Here is a 16,428-nt window from a genome sequence, read left to right as displayed (position 1 = left end):
AGGGGTAATATGATGACAATATGGAAAAATTGACTATCTTTGGCGACATGAAGATGTCATTATGCACCGCACACGCCCTCAAGTGGTTCAGTTGGTTATGTGTCATGGAGTTGCGCTGAGCAGGGTTCAGCAGTGTGAGATGAGAAGAGCTTCGACAGAAGAGAACATCTGTCTCACTTCAGGTGACATAATGAGGAACACTTCGTGCACAAGTGAAATAGATTTGGCCGAAAACTGGCGCTTGAAGAATGGCAATTCTTGTTCCAAGTCCTGATTCAGATCTAGATACGTAGAAACAAGCTCACCATCATCTGGATATAAATTTGAAAATCTGTCATGGCGATCAAAATCATGGGGGGGACGGAGACCTATTTGTCCCCCCCCCCCTAAATTCACGCCCATGTCCGTGGGTGTCTGTATGGTGCGGTTGTTTTGTCCGAGGGTGTGTCTGTGGTGCAGTTGTTTTGTTCATGTGGTGTGGTTGACTAGTTTGTGGGTTTGCCTGTGATGCAGTTGTCTTGTCTGCGTGGTGCGGTTGTGCGACTTTTCGTTGCAGAGTTTGTCGAAAACGTTGTGAATGTGATGGAGACCACAGTTTTTAACAGATCTTTTCCAAATTTCATGGGCGAATGAATCCTATTAATATTCAGCATTTCATGACCTTTTTTAGACAGATCCAGCGATGGCAATATGGGCGTAGAAAAACAGAAATAACAAAAATCACCATTATAATATAAAATTTATTTTACATAAATGATAATCTAAATCTTGATAACAATAAATTCTTTGTGCTGGTGGTTTTAATTAAATATGGCAAGTACAGAATATCTGTCAATTGCTGTTTAAACACATGCTAAAATATAAACATCTCATTTACCGGTTTAATAAATTTTTACATATTCATTTTCTACTTCAAAGTTAAGGATACGAATTCAAAGTCTTCAATGTTAGGTTAAACTGTTCTTTATCGCGTGTGTGTAAAGTATCTTTATTTAACGTCCGCTTCCACGGAAATGATATTGCTGACTATAAAATAGGGGGGATCTTGGATCTAGCACTAGTAATAAAACATGCAACATTGAATATCAAGGTTAGATAACACCGGTGACTACAGACAAGGTGACTACAGACAAACGTAACGTAACTTTAGAGATATATTAAACACCAGTGACTATAGACCACATTTTAGAGATAAATATTTAACACTGGTTAAGATTTGAATCTAATAAAGATATATAAAATGGTTGGATGTCGTAGGTTATATTTTAATACCCAATGTACTGAAATGCCTGTAATAACAGTAGATATAAACCTACGCAATCATATATTAACCTTCTAGAACGATGATATCTGAATTCAAATATCATTATTATGTTGTACAAGGCAGAGACATTCTATGGTTCTACCCCTCCTGATTTGAGATTTATTTTTTAAAAGAAAGACAAATCAGCATCAAATGGGCTATTATTAACATATTGTTTAAGTACCCAAATAAAAACAGAAAAAGGATACTCCAAACCTAATATAGGTTTATAAAACATTTTTAATAATCAACGGATATATTTAATAAACAGATGAACACACACACATTACCCTAACTACTATCATACCTGTTAAAATCAAACATAATCCCCTTTATCTAAAGTAAAAACAAACAAAAATAATCAATATAAAATTATTTATAAAGTAATGAAATATACAGCCTGAATCCACGTCCACACATCTTGCCTGGGGCTAAAAGAAATCTTTTGTACTTGAATAACGTTTTTTTTCGAAATTTGAAATATTATCTTCCAATATGTTATGTCAAAGTTTATAACTGAAAACCGCATCATTATCACAACATTGAAACAAGATATTATTTCAACACAATTGATGTGTTCATTCTTAAGACATGTCCAAAAAATTTTGATTCAAATTCATTTTAACCCCAAAGCAAAACTTTATTTTAAAAAAAAAAACAAAACACAAGTCCTTCCTGATAAAAATTATGGAAACACAGAGGGAATAATTTGAGGCACTGACAATGTATATATACATAAACATACACAACACTCTATGATTTTAAACATGTCTAGATACTGTCCAGTTGAGCTCACACAAATATTGAAATATTCCAATTTCAATATTTTTTTCATGGCTATTTCATCTAATTTTTTACCATGGTTATTCAACATTCAGTAAAAGTAAAGGAATCTTTTTTTTTCTTTTGTTTTTGTTTTTCCTATGAAATATTTTTTCAAATATAAAATCAAACTAATGTTCTTCAAACAGAATCCATGAATATGAAAATACACCCAGATTGGTCTATCAATTATCATTTTAAATAATTTAGAATACTGGACTTATAAAATCAGTATTTGATGTGAACACTATGTCGAGTAGATGACATGAGGTCAGGGCAAGTATTTGATGTGAACACTATTGTCGAGTAGATGATGCGAGGTCAGGGCAAGTAATGAGATCACTGGCTATAAAATGATGATATTTTAAACATTTGTAAGACACCAGGGGGTCCACTACACACTTCTTTTGTTCATTTTTAATGCCAAGTAACGCCAGCCTCACACATTTTGATGTTCTGTGAGACAACATTCTGTCGATATCACACTATGGCTTTTTATTATGGTAGGTAAGAGTCAACGCTTCCCCAGTAATAAGCAGCTACTCTAGATCTACAAATGTCTTAAGATCAACGCTCATACGATTCTCTCCACGATACGTAAAAAAATCATTGGAGACGTTCTCATAAGCTACTACCTTTTTTTTATCAAAGGTTATAACAGTGAAAATTACAGTCTGTGAGGCTAGCTTAAGGTAGTTTTTTTTGTTAATTATGTCAAATAATAAAGTTTCATTTTTCTTCACTACAACATAATGAGATACGAGATGTAACAAATCAATAAAAACTTTATCATCAACAACTAATATATTCTCATGTTTCCTCTATAATCATTTATAACTAAACCAACAGGTATATTGTTACCTGGCTTGGGTACAACTAAACGAACAGGTATATTGTTACCTGGCTTGGGTACAACTAAACGAACAGGTATATTGTTCCTCGGCTTGTTACAACCACATGAATATAGCACGAAAAACCCCATCTAGAGTGATGGTCATATTCCTTGTCAAAATTCAGCCATATCAACTCTAGATATCCCTCAATCCATGGAGTCAGTCATGTTGACAGACATGTATTAAAAGGTATCGAAAATAAAAACCCAGGTAATAAAATGAAATTTAACGTCCTATTTTCCTGCACCGATTGGGCGAATGAAGATGGGACACAGGGAAACAGTAAATGACATGTACAAAAGGAATTTTGACTGACAGTCCTGACATTTTCAGTGACAGAGGAATTTTGACTGAAAGTCCTGACACTGTCAGTGACAAAGGAATTGTGATTGACATGTAACATATATCCAAGCTTGATACGTCTGTACAAAAATAAAAAAAGCTGTATGCGATTAAATATGAATATATATATATATACATAAAAAACATGATCTTTGTGCTTGAAGGTTTGCGATGAGACAAGTTATAAGGACTAAAACAGTGGGGGGTGATCAGTTTTTATGTACAGATATATTTTAAGGCTACTATGATACATGAGGTTGTTCGATGAATATGAAATATTAAATCAGACATAAAAAAAGAAACATGAAAAACTCTGCTCGTTACATTTCGAAAAGTAGACTCCTGATCACTGTTCCCTCTTTAAAGTGTTTTTGCATCGGGATCACAAATGAAATTAATGTGTACACAAAATTTGGGCCAAATAGGAAAAAATTCTGATAATGAAACATCCCTTAAAAATTACTTGATGATGTGTTTTTAATTGCCAATAAAGCTTGATGAGTTGCTAGAGATAATTATAAATACCTGCAATCAAACTTGAGGGAACATTGGTCAAAATTATTTGTAATTTCAGAGTCTTTCTGTCTGGCATAACATATATAATAATATAACATTTATAACAACTGATCTATACTATATATGATAGTTATTGATCTCACAAACATATATATAAATTATATATATAATAGTTATTGGATCACATCAATAACAACTGATCTAAATTATATATATAATAGTTATTGGATCTCACAAACAAATGATCTAAATTATATATATATTAGTTATTGGATCACATCAATAACAAGTGATCTAAACTACATATATATGTAAAAGTTATTGGATCACATCAGTAACAATCGCTCTAAATTTCTAAAATCACATAATATAAAACTCTCCTCTTTTTACTCACGACACGAAAGCATACGAATATAAGAGAATATTTTGTTCGTACAGAAAACATGATTATAATTAATAAATCATTCTTAACAAATCTCTCTCATAATTATATCACAAAACCTCTTTATCAGGATTTCATCAGAATACAAAAAAATAAAATCCAATACATTTGATTCTTGGACCAGAAAAATCAGAATTTTCTTGGATTAATTCTACGATTTCCTGTTCTCTTGGATTATTTCTATGATCTCCGTCATTCTCAGCGTAAACCATGGATGCTGTTTCGTCCATTAATGTGATGCACGAGTCGACCAACATCCGACCAGGATCGTACACTACATAAAAAGTATTTGTAGTTGAAGTCTCTTAATAAAGGGAATGGAAGCTTTTTGCTGACCCTATTAACCCTGATTAAAAATGTCGGACAAGCAAAACAGCATCCCTGGCCAGCGAACATCTTATCACAACTGATATGTTCAAATTATTTATAGAGTACAGAAATTACCTAACGTTAATTATACGTCATGGACAAGGTATATAACCTAGTTCCGGCATCGTGCTGTTTCTACCCATTCCCATAATGCTACAGTTGGAAGACGGATTTAGACTGGATAATTTTAGTAGTCCGTTTTGTCGATCAGACATGTAGTCTTCATCATCTATGTCATTTTCTCCTAATATGAACTGGGGTCGTGGCTTCTTCTTTCTCTGCGTAGTTTTCGGTGCTTCTTCGTCTTCTTTTTCAGTATTTTCTACAGCAATCAGATTCTCTGTGAAAGTGAAACTCAACTGTGCCAAATGTTGTCGAACATAGTCTGTAATACTTGGGGAAGAGGCAGATACACTTAGAGTGTTGCTTGAGTTTATTCTTGTATCCGGGTCTTCTTTAGTCTGTTGATTGTCGCCATAAAGAACTGAAAATATTAATATCAATGATAATATCTATTAATAATAAAGAAATGGGGTTTAACGTCCAGGTCATTTCGGGACTAACATATGGTTCAATTTTATTTCAATTTCAATAATTAGCTGGTGCGTAGGGGTCTTTAGCAGTGGAAGGAAACTGGAGGCCTCGAAGAAAATACACGAGATTGGACAGGCGACTCTACTCCTTGTCACGTACAAGAGGGAAATCAAAACCACGCCACTTAACTCAATGACAGACCTTCTAATTAAACTGCGCGCGCTGTATCATAAAGTCTGTCATTGAGTCGACTGGTGTGGTTTCGAATCCCCGGTTGTACGTGGCAAGGAGTAGGGTCGCCTGTCCAACCTCGTGGGTTTTCTCCGGGTCCTCCGGTTTCCTTCCACTGCTAAAGACCCCTACGCGCAAGCGAATTATGTAAATAAAATTAAAAACCATGTTAGTCCCGAAATGACCTAGTTTGTGTCGAGTGGACGTTAAACCCCATTTCCCTCTCTCTCTAATTAAACACACCCCCCCCCCCCCCCCGCACCTAATGAAGTCAGGTGTACTCCATACTATTCGTCAAATTATAAATGCCAAGGCTTTGTTTACGTGCATGCAAACAGGTTCCTCGGTTTTTCATATTATCGTAACAACTAGACACTGTTCCTTATCAGGTTCCTAGTCCTGTACCACTGACAAGGGGAATCCAGTGGGAGGGGAAAATTTTCAATAATTAAAATACTGCTGTTACAAAGTTAATAATTACAAACCTTTCCAATCATCCACAGCTGATCGGGCTTTTATTTCATTCAATCGGAATTGGGCGTGTTCATTACCAGCTTTAGCTGCTTTATCATATAATTCCATGGCAGAAATCTTGTCTTCAGGTAAACCTTGAAACGAGAAAAATAACATGTAAAAATGTGCGAAGAAGACTTCAGCGAATCAAGATTAAGTTAGTCTGTAGCTATAATCATATAGTTTTGTCCATGATACATCATGTCCATGGTAAATCACATGATGTATTATGTCCATCAAAGAGAGATAGAGAGAGAAATGGGGTTTAACATCCATTCGACATAAACTAGGTCATTTCGGGACTAACATATGGTTTAATTTTATTTCAATAATTCTCTTACGCGTAGGGGTCTTTAGCAGTAGGGGGAAACCAGAGTACCTGGAGAAAACCCACGAGGTTGGACAGACGACCCTACTTCATGTCACGTACAACCGGGGAATCGAAACCACGTCAGTTGATTCAATGACAAACCTTATGATACAGCGTGCATGTGCTAACCATTTGGCCATCCAACCCCCCATCATTGTCCATCGTATATGACATGATAAACGATTGATCCTTCATAACAAAAGTAAACAAAGTAATTATTATTTTTTTTAATAGAAACCTTATTTATTGAAGTTGATTTATTTAATTACAATAATCCAGATTTTAACGCATTTTTTAGAATCTGTGGTATACCACCAGTACAAGCAAAAAATACTGTTATACTACTCACCACCAAGACCATGCTCATAAAAAACTGCCAGATTATACATGGCGCCATCATTCTCCGACTGAGCTGCTTTATGATAAAGTTCAGCAGCTTTACATTCGTTTACCTCTACTCCCAAACCTCGTTCATAACACATCCCTAAAAAACACTGGGCCTCGCTATCCTGAAATATACAACATCATAGGTACATGACTAAATGTAAGGTATGCAATTTAATGTGACGATCCTTCTTGATTTAACTAGCTGAACTTTTTTAAAATAAAATTGTTTAACGCTGCCTCTTATATTCTACCAGACTGAAACTTCCAGCGAATTATCAAAAGTGAATTGTCCACTGACTGAAGCTTCCAGTGAATTGTCCACAGACTCCTCAAGGGAATTATCCACACACTGAAGCCTCCAGTTAATTGTCCACAAGAAGAAGGAAAAACATTTATGTAGTCCGTTATCATTTGGAAATGAAATGAAATGGGGTTTATCGTCCTACTTTTCTGTTCCGATTCGGCTAATGAAGACAGACAGACAGACATCATACAGTGTGCTATGAGAAAAATTTTGCCTGGACAACTGCACCACAGGCTACTATCAAATTCCAACTGTCAGGCGTTATTTTACGTTGACGTTCTATTCGGATGTTATGCTTTGTCAGACACTTCATCCTGCACCACTGACATGGCCAATATTTTAGATATCTCGTAAAGTTTTGATTGATAAACAGCCACTATAAGTTTTCCTCATCGTACCACAATCATTGACACGAAAAACAATTATAACGATTTAATAATCATATTGAACATATGTGAACCCAGATAGCAAGATGAGTCAGAAGTCGAAAGCATTTTTAGTTATCATCATGAACAATCACAGGTCACATAGAGTTAGATGACTTACATTTTGATCAGCTGCTGATTTAAAGAACGCTGTGGATTTTTCTACGTCTCCAGTATCGGTGGATTCTGAATAGTAAACACCCAGATACTTCTGTGCCTTTAAACATCAAATAAATATCAAATATATAACAAACATCCACTTGACACAAACTACATCATTTCAGGACTAACATATGGTTCATTTTTATTTCAATAATTTGGTTACACACTACTAGGGTCTTTAGCAGTGAGAGGAAACCGAAGGACCCTGAAAAAAACCCAAGATTGTACAGGTTATCCTACTCCTGGTCACATACATGCGCAAAATCGAAACCATGCCACCTGGCTCAATGACAGACCTTCTGATCTAAAGTAGTACACTGGTGTAACCATTCGGTCAACCTTTTTCTCTCTCTCTCTCTCTCTCTCAAAGTCTCAAAATGTCAGACACTAGTTGATTAGTGTTTGATGCGAATTAAGATCAGTTGTTTATATCAACCTACCTGCGACAGACCATGGTCAGCCGATTTTTCAAGGAGTTCAATCATGGTATCTTCATCTTCCTGTAAAAGGGCTAGATTGTACAAGGCTTCAGCATGTCCAGATTCTCCAGCCTTCTCATAGTACTCCATTGCCTGAAAAGTACAAATGGATACAAATATAACGTTCACTTGACACAAACCAGGTCATTTCGGAACTAACATTTGGTTCAATTTTATTTCATAATTCGTTGCCTGTAGGGATCTTTAGCAGTGGGAAGAAATCTGAGGACCTGGAGCAGAGAGCCAATGGGGCTGGACAGGTGACCTCACTCCTTGTTACATACAATGGGAAATCGAAACCATGCCACTTAACTCAATGGCAGATCTTGTGCTTTCAGGTGTAAACAATCCCATGACTATGGGTTAAAACAAATGTTACAAAAACATAAGGTAAAAAAACCCAATAAAATATTTACCTTATCTAAATCTTTTTCCACACCATCTCCTACTTCATAACATAAACCAAGATTAAACTGAGAACTGGAATGACCAAGACTACTGGATTCCTTTAAACAGGAAACAGCTGCGGACATGTTACGAGATTCTATATGTTGCAGACCAATGATACTTTTACCAAGCGCCGAGTAGTTCTTGCACGATATCTGAAAGTCTTTCATTACTTTATCGAGATTACTGGTGGCAGAAACATTTGTCTACAAATAAAAATGTTATTAAATACAGGTTAATGACGTGTCAGCCCCAACAGGACCATAATTAGGTAGATCCTTATGGGTTAACATGTCAGCCCTAACAGGGCAATGATTAGGCGATCCTTACCAAATGTAATACAGGTTAATGATATGTCAGCCCTAACAGGACCATAATTAGGTGGATCCTTAGTCAATGAAAATGGAAATAGTTATTCATTTACACAAAAAGGACTGTATTCACTTCTAGCCTTAATGAAGTATAACTGAATTTATTAATTGAGCTGGAATTAAACAGGACACATGTCTGTGGAATAAATTTACTGATCATTTTTATAACGTGACTCAGGTCATCTTCAAGGTAATATTAGTGGTGAGTCTCCGATTCGACATTATTAACAAAGTATAGTTTTTACCTGTACATAATGTCCTATTATATCTTTTCATTCCTTGATAAAGACTGAAGAATCCTAGTGATAAACATCGCGCAGTAATAAAGAGTAAATTGTCTTCCATCGAATAATATTCTGTCCAAACGTCGCTCAGTAATAAACAGCTCTTGCGTTTCATAAATAATGTCCTGACTAAACGTCGCTCAGTAATAGATAGTACTTGTCTTCTATAGAATAATGACCAGGGTTCTGTTTCTCCAAATTTTAACTAAAAATAAAATCCAAATTTTAGTAGATACTTCAAGTTTGATTGGATAAGCACTAAAATCAATCTAATATTATCCAATCAAATTACTAAAATTTGGATTTTATCTTAGTTAAAATTTTGTGAAACAGACCCCTGTCCAAATGTCGCTCAGTTCCACAACGCAAAGTTCTCGTATACCACAAGATTATGTCCTGTCTAAAGCAATGATAAACCTTTCTCACCTTAATGTCTTCACGCTTCCCTCTTATGGAATTTTTAGTTGTTATAGATCCTGGAAGAGCAAACGCCACCTGGTAGAGAAAACTACTTCGTCTGTGTTCCGTTCCATCGTATAAATAACGGTCACGCCATCTTGGTCTTGATAACTGGATACCAAGAACAACTGCTGCACCCTGTAAATATTAACAATCAAGTCAATAATCTTAGAAAGAATAATTTCTCTATGGAAGATTCTGTCACTATTTACACTATGGTCAAATTTCTAACTGAAGATTAGACAAGAAGCTGGAAGTTCTCGCTATACACACAAGATAGTATCGAGAGTTGATTAAGGTCTTTTCATGTTAATAAATGTCTAATTAATAGTTTATATAACATTCAAGGCCTAAAGAAAGACCTGCAATAGGCAGATTTAGCTCCTGCATAATGTATGTTTAAACAACTTTCACTGAAATGTTAAAATCTTTTAAAGATCTTCAAGGATGGAAGTTAGCCATGCTGCATTTGTTGGAGCAGTTATAAAATCGGTGAATCTGCATTTATTACAGGTACACCATAACTTTCCTGAGGAGTAACCTAGGGAATCATGACAGGTGCACACGTTAAACCGTTTGGCCACTGAACCCCCCGTAATGTAAAACAGCTGCCGTCATCCAATCATTTGTGTTACAGCATGTTCAATTTTAAAACAAACTAAACTTACCCAAGTAACGGCCTCAAAAGCATTGTGACTTCCATTAAAAAATTCCCAGAAATCATTTCGACAAGAATGGCGTTTCCACCAGTCTTTTTCGTCCTGATCAGCTTGCTGCCATTTTACATGGGGGCCACATTCTTTCTCCTCTCTATAAAAACAAAATTAAGATAACTTAAAATCTTGGACCCCTGTTTTTTACAATTTAGTAGAATGGCGGGCTGTCATATTATGGAGCCATGATGGCTCAGTCAGCATGACGGTGGCTTGCTAATGATTAGGTCTCAGCCAGGTTAGCTCCCTGTGTTGACTAAGAAAGTTCCTCAGTATTTTCAAACAGGGATTCCTGTGTCTGTGGTGCAGGACGGAACGGTCCAACAAGGGACAGAGTCTAGTCATTTGGATGGATAAAAAAACCGAGATCTTGGGCACATTAGCATGCACGTAAAAAAAACCTTTACAGATGGAATTCAAAATAAAGAATAGGTCAAAGAAACATTCGATGGTAATGCCCGTCTTCGTTATCCCAGTTCATGCAGAGAAGTACAACCATATTTTTAAGGGGAATTTTAGCTACTCACCTTTTAAAATTACAAATTTGATTTTTCGATTCTTTTTCTGACGAGGTACATGTATTGTCAGTATCTAAATTGATTGCTTCCTCTTCCACACAATTTGCTCCTGTTGCTGCACGTGGGCCATGAAAATGTGCCCGTAATGCTGAAATAAATTATAGATTTGATGTTAAAAATTTTGTCCCATCATCATAAGGAACAGGTAACATTTGCGAACCCCCCAAAAATGAGAGAGACAAATGGGTTTTAACATCCACTTGACACAAACTAGGTCATTTCGGGACTAACATATGGTTCAATTTTATTTCATTAATTCCCATGTGCATAGGGGTCATTAGCAGTGGGAGGGAACCAGAGAACCCGGAGAAAACCCATCAGGTGGACAGGCGACCCTTCTCCTCGTCACGTACAACCGGAAAATCAAAACCACACCAGTTGATTCAATGACAGACCGTATGATACAGCACGCACGTGCTAACCATTCGGTCAACCCTTGACATGTATGAACTGGCTTGGCTATGTCTACAATGCTTGGTAGAAGAATTTTGCCCGGACAGCGGCGTTGCCATCACCTCTTCATCAAAATCCTACTGTCAAGGCTTTATTTACTAAAGTATGTACGAGGATGTATCTCCATTAATTTTGTCCATCCTGAATGAAGAGGGGGGCATCACTTCCAACCCATCAGATGTTACCCCAGACAAGGCAAAACAGGATTAAAAAATGCAAAGGTTCATTCTGGCCCAAGCTGAGAATTGAACCGGGGGCATTTTAAAGTCAGTGCTCTCTACCTTAAAAAATAATGGGACCCAATACTTTGATACAAACAATGTGCAAATATGCACCGAGCTACAATAAAAGACAACAGCTAGCTATAGCGGCGACCAGTCCAATGCATTCAACTTTAAATTTCAATTCTGCATACCAGTATTACATGTTATTTCAACTCATTAGTCAGCATATATGATATTCCCTATTACTGTACTGGGTCTATTTTTAATCAATAATTAAAATACATGCATGTGTCACAGAATTACTATGACACATATTATTATTATAAAGTATTCATTTTATATAATTTACCATCATCTAAAATCTGATCCAAACTTGGAAAACCCATGTCAAATCACCGCTTGTCTTAAACTATGCAACCTCAACTGAACTATCTACATAAATATTTGCAAGGGAATTCCCGATTTTGTTACTAAATATAGTAGTGACTCAATACTTCCGGTGGAAGTGCGCTTGAGCAGATATATAGATCATAACCTTCACGTGTACTTCAAATCTTGACAACAAACAATAATAACAAAAGCCAAAATGTCGTAACTACCATGTATTACCCCATTATTGTCTCACAATTTGACAAATTAATATAAATAGCAACTCTATTAGTCATGACAAATGTGTACGCACAAGCCTGGGCTATAAATGTTAACAGCTGCAAATACAAAGTCAAAAGCAGTCCACTCGATCGTAATGGAAAATTCCAGTTGTTTTGTTTACAGTTCTACGCTTTTATTTTGACATTAAATCTTTGTCATTTGTTACTGGATAAAATCAATCAAATAAACTCACCTCTTGGTATTCCATTGAATATCCTCCACATGTTTCACGGCGCTTGAAGATCCTGGCTGCAAGAAAAATCCCCTTTTAACCGCAGCCAAGAAACTGCCCTGTCCCATGGGCAGCCATCTTGAAAAATTGCGTCATTACAATATCTCGTTCTGAAAGTCCGCGAAATTTGAACCCATAGATTTTCTTGCTGTTGTAGCAGAAGTGGTTTATAGCGGGGGATCGAATTGATATTTTTGAAATGGTGGGGTTTGTGATACAGGTGTATGCATTATCTATAACAAGTGCATCATCACAGCTTGGTCAGTTGGTGACCACCCGTCCGGGCACGTCGCAATTAAGACTGTCCCGCAAAATGCTTCCAACAAATCCAAGTCCGTCGCGTCCTGAAAACCAGCCAACGAAATGAAATGAAATGAAATGTGGTTTTATGGCACGTCAGCTCCAACCGGGCTATATTGCGCCAAACATAATAATGATTCTTTGAGACAAGCTAAATCATATCACAAAAATTTTATATGCATAAATAAAAACAATATCACAGTTTTATCAAATTTAAAAATAAAAACAATCTTTTATGCATATAAACAATAAATATTACATATATATATATATTATAAACAAATTAAAATTTATAATAAAAACCTGTCTCTTTTAAAAAGTTTAGCATTTCGCAATATAGCCCGGGGTGGGCAAATAAGTGATGTAGTGACTGGCAACGATAATATCGTGATCTTGTATTCTTGAGATGATTACACTCAATCAAAATGTGCTTCACTGTCAAGGGAACATGACAATGTTCACATTCTGGTTGAGGCTCTCGCTTTAAGATGAAAATATGAAATGAAATGAAATGTTGTTTAATGGCACGTCAGCTCCAGCCGGGCTATATTGCGCCAAACATATGGTGAATCTATCAAGACAAATTAAAACAATATCACATAATTGAATTTATATATGTAAATAAAAACAAATATCACAGAAAATATATTAATTAAAAATAAATATAACAAATCTTTTACATATACAAATATTTAAAACAATATACATGATCAAATATATACAATTAAAATTGAAAATAAAAGTTTGTCTCTTTTAAAAATGTTAACACTTTATCATATAGCTCCGGTTGAGCAAATAGCTGACGTACTGACTGGCAACGGTAGTATTTAGATCTAATATACTTGAGATGTTTGCACTCAATCAAGATGTGTTTTACTGTCAAAGGAACATGACAGTGAACACATTCCGGTTGAGGCTCTCGCTTCAAAATGAAAATATGAGTTAAAAAGGTATGACCAATGCGAGAGCGACACAAAACAACTTCATCCCTCCTGTTGGTTCTATAGGAGTTGGGCCAATCTCCTAGGAGAGGCTTAATGTAATGAAGTTTATTTGTGCCTGCAAGATCCCAAGACCGTTGCCAGCGGTCATAAATGAAATAATTTATACATGCTTTAAAATCTTTATATGGTATTAAAAAGGGTGATTGGGGAAGATCTAAAGCAGCTTTGGCAGCAAAATCTGCTTGATCAGTCCCCCTTATATCAACGTGACTGGGGAGCCAGCAAAAGACAACGTCTTTGCTGCTCAACTCGTAAGATAGTAGCAGACGATAAACATCTGCTACCAATGGGTGTTAAAGCTGTTTTTTGTTAATTGCTTGAAGCGAGGACAGAGAATCAGTAAAGATGATATGCTTTAAAGATGAAGAGGATTGTATGAACTCCCAAGGCCTGAAGAATGGCCTGGAGCTCCGCTGTAAATATTGAAGCAGCAGGTGGAAGACACACAGAAATGGTCTCAGATGGCGTCACGGTAGCCGAAGCTACCCGGTCGCCATCCTTAGAACCATCTGTGTAAATAGGAGCATAATCACCATACTTAGACCGTAACTCTCTAAAGAGAGATTGGAACACCGTAGAACTAGTATCTCTCTTTTTATGTTGAGTAAGATCGAAATCGATCTTTGGGGGAGATATAGCCCACGGTGGAGTCCTAAAGACAGGGGTATTCGCAATACTGTCAAGGCTGATACCAGCCTCAGACAAAAGGGGTTGTATGCGAATACCGAATGATGGAATAACATTAGTCTTCACTAGATACAAATGCTCATGAAGAGGTCTAAATATGGTGTTAAATGAAATGTGATTCGGAAGTGATGCTATTTTCGTAGCATACTGCAGGGCCAGTTTATTACGTCTGTTGTGCAGTGAGGGCTCATGCGCCTCGACGTATAAACTGTCCACTGGAGATGTACGAAATGCTCCTAAACTGATTCGAAGTCCCTGGTTGTGTATGGTGTCGAGCTCTTTGAGATAAGACTCGCGGGCAGACCCATACACAATACACCCATAATCGAGTTTGGATCTGATCAGTGCTCGATATAATCTGAGCTGTATTTGATAAGACTCAATATGTTGAGGGCTTTCAGACATTTCTTTTTTAGGTTTTTAATGTGGGGGATAAATGATAATTTCTTATCAAATATCAGCCCCAGAAATTTGGTTTCATCCACAACTGGAAGGCGGCTGCCATCCAAGAAAAGTTCTGGATCAGGATGCAAACCTCGTTTCTGACAGAAATGCATGCAGACAGTCTTGGATTTCGAAAAACGAAAACCATTTTCGGTTGCCCATTTTTGAAGTGAATTCAAACAAAGCTGCAACTTACGTTCGATTATCCGCATGTCTGTAGAACCATAGCACATCTGAAAGTCATCAACATAGAGAGCCCCGTTTGTACCTGGTTTAAGGCACGCTGGGATAGTGTTAATTTTAATTGCAAACAATGTTGGAGATAAAATACTTCCTTGGGGAACCCCCATTTATGGGTCAGAGAAGATTGATCCCAGTCGTACCTTAAATGACCTATCTTCCAGGAAATTTTTAATGAAGATAGGTAAGCGACCTCGTAAGCCGAGATTATGGAGGTCGCGCATGATACCATATTTCCATGTAGTATCATATGCTTTCTCAAGATCCTTTGGGACCGAAATCCAAATTGGAGGTCAGTAATAAGGTTGTTGGACTCGAGGTACCAAACCAGCCTTCGATTGATCAATCTCTCCATGGTTTTGCAAATACAGCGAGTTAAAGCGATCGGATGATAGTTGGTAGGATTCGTATGATCTTTACCCGGCTTAGGGATGGGAATTATTGTGGCTTCATGCCACGAGGGAGGAAAATTCCCATCAATCCAAACCCGGTTAAAAAGATCTAATAAAATTAAGAGAGTTGGAAAAGGTAAATGTTTTTGAATTTGGTAGTGAATTTCATCTAGACCAGTTGCGGTATCGCGAGCTGTTTAAGTGAGTCACGGAGCTCTGCAATAGAAAAAAGATCATTGTAACATTCATCATTACGGGACTTGAAATTAAGTCGCCTTTTCACCTGTTGATGTTTAATGACCCAAAAGGCATTAGAGGGGAAATTGGATGATGAATTGAATGAAAAAGTACTGGCCGGTGAATTAGCAATATCAGGAAATGTTGTTAGGGTGGAATTATCAACATTGAGATGGTTAACTGATAATGCACTACTTTTACCTTTAATCCTACGAATCCTATCCCATACCGATTTTGATGTGGTACGGGAATTGATCCTTGAGACATAACCTTGCCATGAAGACTTCTTTGCTTGTCGTATGGTTCTACGGGCCCATCCATTTGGTATGCCGCAATATTCTCCATGGAAGGATGGTTCTTTAAACGTCTCAGGATACGATCACACTCTTTGAGAGCGGATTTGCAATCGTCATTATACCATGGTTTATTGAAACGTTTTGGTTCAGTTGTGGTCTTTGGAATCGCCTGCTCAGCTACATCTTGAAGAATTGAAGTGAATAAGGCCATGGGCTCGTCTGCATCTTCTAACTCTTTTGCGTCAAAAGAGAAGAGACACAAAGATTCAAACAGAGCCCAATCAGCCTTATGCAACTTCCACCTCTAAGGTCTTTCGACTGGAG

The 16,428-nt window shown here is 36.8% G+C and overlaps 1 protein-coding gene across 1 annotated transcript; it reads right to left on the bottom strand.

Annotated features, from left to right (window-relative positions):
• Nucleotides 1–722: 722 nt before the first annotated feature.
• On the bottom strand, nt 723–12,618 carry LOC126829484 (uncharacterized). Its single transcript, XM_050559390.2, has 10 exons — nt 12,466–12,618; nt 10,894–11,032; nt 10,322–10,463; nt 9,621–9,791; nt 8,509–8,745; nt 8,054–8,185; nt 7,573–7,668; nt 6,685–6,844; nt 5,938–6,060; nt 723–5,171 (listed from the first exon to the last, which is right to left on the bottom strand). Exons 1-10 carry the CDS (start codon nt 12,494–12,496, stop codon nt 4,780–4,782), a joined length of 1,623 nt encoding a protein of 540 aa, XP_050415347.2. The 5' UTR covers nt 12,497–12,618; the 3' UTR covers nt 723–4,779.
• Between the last annotated feature and the right edge of the window lie 3,810 nt (nt 12,619–16,428).

The sequence above is a fragment of the Patella vulgata genome, chromosome 8 (genome assembly GCF_932274485.2).
Source record: "Patella vulgata chromosome 8, xgPatVulg1.2, whole genome shotgun sequence".
In the NCBI taxonomy this organism is placed as follows: domain Eukaryota; kingdom Metazoa; phylum Mollusca; class Gastropoda; family Patellidae; genus Patella; species Patella vulgata.
This window is presented reverse-complemented; position numbering and strand designations above follow the sequence as displayed.

Bases quoted from the DNA above. Each gene is read 5' to 3' on its own strand.
- LOC126829484 (XM_050559390.2), bottom strand. From the start codon at position 12,496: ATGTGGAGGATATTCAATGGAATACCAAGAG. The intron at 11,033-12,465 runs GTGAGTTTATTT...AATTTATTTCAG, and splicing joins ATTCAATGGAATACCAAGAG to CATTACGGGCACATTTTCAT. The intron at 5,172-5,937 runs GTTTGTAATTAT...TAATATTTTCAG, and splicing joins AGCTGTGGATGATTGGAAAG to TTCTTTATGGCGACAATCAA.